Here is a 3,966-nt window from a genome sequence, read left to right on the forward strand (position 1 = left end):
GCTATTTATAAATGCATCTATGTGTCACCCCAAACCGTCTGGCTTGTAAGTAGGTCACATTTGGGATAGCTTCCTTTTATGTGTAATTCACGTTTGGGTCCAATGTCTTGGAGTAAAAGTGATGAGTGGACCACTCACGGTCTCCNCAGGGAGGTCTGCTGGACCCCAGGGTGGGCAGGGGCAGGTGGCGCTCAGCCTGTCTTGAGGCATTTGTGGGACTCTGATCCTGGCGCCCGTCTTGCAGAGGATGGCAGATACTGGCAACTGGCATCAGTATGGCTTCACTATGGCCACCGTCATTTGAGACTGTCAGTGTGTCAAAGGGCGCCCCCCACGAGACAAGTCTCAACCTTCTACAGTCACCCCATGTAGTCCACAAGGAACTGAAATCCACATCTGAGGCCAGGGGAGGGCTTAAGGGAGCGTAGGCAAATGAGAGAGTTCTCAGACAGAGAAATCTGTCAGCTGGATGCCATGTCATAGGGGCAGAGTTTTTTGTTGGTCCCTTGCTTGCTTCCTTTGCATGCTGGCTTAGGCTTGGCGGGCTCTGGCTCCGGACTGGTGTGGGGGAACCAACTGGAGATGAAGCTGTCTGCTCCTGCGCTGGACAGTCTGAGGCATCGCTGGGGAGGCTGAGGGCACCAGGAGGGGCTGTCAGACTCCGGGAGAGGCTGCCTCACTGTGTTTCCCAGACCATGCGTTGCCTGGCTCCACGCCCCGCGGGGTCCTACCTGCCTGAGCCCCAAGGTAAAACCGCTGGCGGAGGAAGTTGGGGCTGAGAAGGCTTCTTGATTCAGGGTGAGGTCTCAGCTGGTCTGGCCATCTCTGAGCTGGGGATGAGGGCGGAAAGAGGGGCCCTTGCACCATTGGGGCTGTTGTAGAAAGTGAGGTGGTTGGCTATTCCCTACCTCTTGAGGGGCTTTCAGATCAGCCCAGGTGCTTGGCACATGAGAGCACTTTTATCAGCGCTCAAGTGTTCTAGTGGGCCAGCATTGCGGAGGCGTGTCGTCAGCTCTGAGCATTGGTGGCCTGACTCAGCCAACCACAAGGTCCTGCCTCTCCTAGGTAAACACTGAGGGGTGCCCTTGCAGGACAGATCCCTGCCCAACCCCACCCCATGCCTTGAGGAAGCTGGAAAACCAAAGCCAGAGTCAGTTCCTTGGTGTGTGGCAGCCCCCCTCTGGCCAGCAATGGCCAGTCACCTAAACAGAGGCCATCATCTTCCCAGTTTCCAAACTGTGTGTTGGGGAAGAAGTGGGGGGGCAAGAGATAGAGGGTGAGAGACCCCAAAGCACAGATGTCTGGCACCAGCTCTGGCATCGGTGCGGCATGTTTGAATCCCAGCTGCGTTGCTGGCTGGCTGTGATGTGACCCCGGACATGTCACCACCCTTCTCTTGAGACGCTTTCCCGGGCTGTAAAAAAAGGGGAAGGGGAAAACTCTATGATGGGGGACAATAGTGGGGATAGAAGGGTCTGTCTAGCACAGTGCCTGGCACCCTGGAGGAACTAAGTGTCATCTAGGAGCCTGATAGTATTGGCGTCGCGGATGTGTGTTTGAGAGGGATGGGGCTCCCTTCCTCAGGCACCGCCGAAACGTGTGGCTTTCTCTGAACCCACACACTGAGGGTAAGTTTTCCAGCTCTGTTGAATAGAGCTTGTTGAGTTTGGCTAGGGAAGGAGAGGTCAGAAGTCACTTTGACTCACCCCTTCAATTCCAGGCAGGAAATCCAAGCCTGGGAAAGGAGGTGACCTCCGCAAGGTCTCGTGGTGTGTGGAGCTGGTGTCCAAGACCTCTGGAGGAGGAATGGGGAATGCCGTTCAGTGAGGGGAGGGGGAGGCACGTTGCCGAGGTTCAGTTTCCAGCCCTTTGAGATCCCAGAGGAATTTCCTCTTTCCTCTCAAGGGCATTTGGCTTCCCAGGAGGGAATGGCTCAGCGAGCAAGTCTCCGAGTCCCACGTCCTGTGAAGGAGGGTCGTTTGCCACCTTCACAGCTGGGCTGAGCTGGAGAGAAATCTAAGCCTTGCAAAAGCGACGGGGGCGGGCTGCCTGCAAGCCCGGACTTGCAGATTACATGCAGGTGGGCGAGGCGCAGCGGGCTCCCCTCAGGCAGGGGACTGGCCACTTCCAGGAGCTGAGTGACGTTCTGGGGGAGCCCAGGAGTGTAGGAATACAACCCAGGCGCTTCAGAGAAAACACGTGGTGGGTGCAGCAGAGGGAGGCGTGGGTGCCTGCTTACTCCCCAGCTTGGCCCAAATCCCGCGGTGCAGAGAGAAAGTGAAAGAGAAAAGGGCAGCCGCAGGGGGTAAGGTAGGGTGGCTGGGCAGTGGATCTGCCCCAGTCCGGCCACAGCTCCAGAGCTGGCAGGAGGGAGAAGCCGCCGGCAGCCCTGGGAGTCCCGTGAGCAGCGGTAGGTGACCAGGGTCCCTTCTGCACCCCTCAAGTCGGCCGGGCAATCCAGGCTCAGAGCCTGGCAGCTCCTTTCCTGAGGTCACACAGCAAGGCTGGAAGGAGGGAGAAGGGAATGTGCAGAGTGTGAGCCGGGGGAAGTCCTTTGCCTCATCCCTGGCCTGGACCGGGGACGGGATGGGGCGCGCGTCTGGGAGCTGAGCCTGGTGCCCAGAGCGCGGAGCGGCGAGGCGGGTGGAGCCGACCGTCTGCAAGACAGACTGGGGCGCAGGAGCTGAGCCCGGCGCCAAACCCGTGCCGCACGCACTGTCTCCGCGTCCTAGAATCGGTAGAGGCGCGTGGGGACGCACAGCGCTGAGGTGGACACAGGCTTTCCTTATCCGGAGGACCTGGGGCCCGGGCTGTCCTTGCCTGAGCCTCAGTTTTCCGGTTGGGTCATCTTACCGAACTGACTCAGGAGTCTGGGCTCCAGGCCCTCCGCTGGAATGCTGTGCGCAGGGAGGGCTGTGGGGAGCCCGACCTTTAGCTGAGCTCGCTGGAGAAATGCTCACCTCTGTCATTCGAGAAAAGGAGGCGAAACTGAGAAAGAACAAAGCCTTTATTGGAAGGTCTCAGAATTGCAATTCGGGGAGCACAGAAAAGTGTTCTTGCTCATGTGGGGAAAGCCAGGGGTTTTATAAGAAAGAAGGGAGGGGTAAATTACATGATCTAGATAAAGAACAGGAGTGGGGGGGGGAACCCTGCTGATTCACTTTACTGTCCGCATGAGATCTGAGTGTCAGTTGCCCTTGTTGACATTTATGAGCAACTTCTGGTAAAACAGTTGCCACTTGTGGCCCCGGTCAGGAGTTTGAGTTCGTTAGCCAGAAAGGAAAATGGAGCTTTAAAATGGAGTATCTTATGTCCAGAAATTTTACACGATTCCAAGCCTCTCGCTGATCATCTTGGGCGAGGGCTGCTGCTTTCCTGGACTGCTTTGACAAGGTTGGCATCTCTTCCTACTTTGGGGACTTGAGCCACGCCTCCCAACCAGACAAACCAAGGAGCCCCAGAAAGGGGCTGGTATCCCCAGAATGCCAGAGTCAGAGCTGTCACGTCTAGCTCTGTCTGGGACCTTGAAAGCCCACAGCTGTTTTCCGAGTCCCACGCCCTCCCCCCGTCCAAGGTGACACAGGGTGGGATCGGAACCCAGAGGTCCCCAGTGCCCCACAGCACCCCACGGTGTTCCACTTGCAATCGCAGTCTAGAGTTCCTAACTTCGGCAGGACGCCTTCCTTCTCTCAAGTCCCCTCTCCACACCGAACAAGGAAAGAAATACTCCCAGCTGACCAGAAATTTAAGGTAATTGATGATTCTTGCTCTAAAGCCTGGTGGAGCTGACGGGAGAGAGGAGGAGACCCCAGCAAGTCGTCACTTTCCAAACCCCAGGCTGCCTTAGGCAAGGACCTGGTCTCCAGGATCCCAGAATGTACAGTGGAACGATCCTCAGAGAGGACTGAGCCGAGGGGGTCCTTCCTGCACGAGGGAATCACCTGGGAGGCTGCTCAGTGTGGAGTC

General features: G+C 57.3%; 1 protein-coding gene across 1 annotated transcript in view; it reads left to right on the plus strand.

Annotated features, from left to right (window-relative positions):
• The first annotated feature begins 540 nt into the window (after positions 1–540).
• CIITA (class II major histocompatibility complex transactivator) overlaps positions 541–3,966 on the plus strand; it is a 38,723-nt gene continuing 35,297 nt past the window's right edge. Inside the window, 1 exon segment of the mRNA XM_077773314.1 lies at positions 541–747. Coding sequence (XP_077629440.1) covers positions 696–747 — 52 coding nt within the window. The 5' untranslated portion in view covers positions 541–695.

The sequence above is a fragment of the Crocuta crocuta genome, unplaced genomic scaffold, assembly GCF_008692635.1.
Source record: "Crocuta crocuta isolate KB4526 unplaced genomic scaffold, BGI_CrCroc_1.0 scaffold16, whole genome shotgun sequence".
NCBI classification, from domain to species: Eukaryota; Metazoa; Chordata; class Mammalia; order Carnivora; family Hyaenidae; genus Crocuta; species Crocuta crocuta.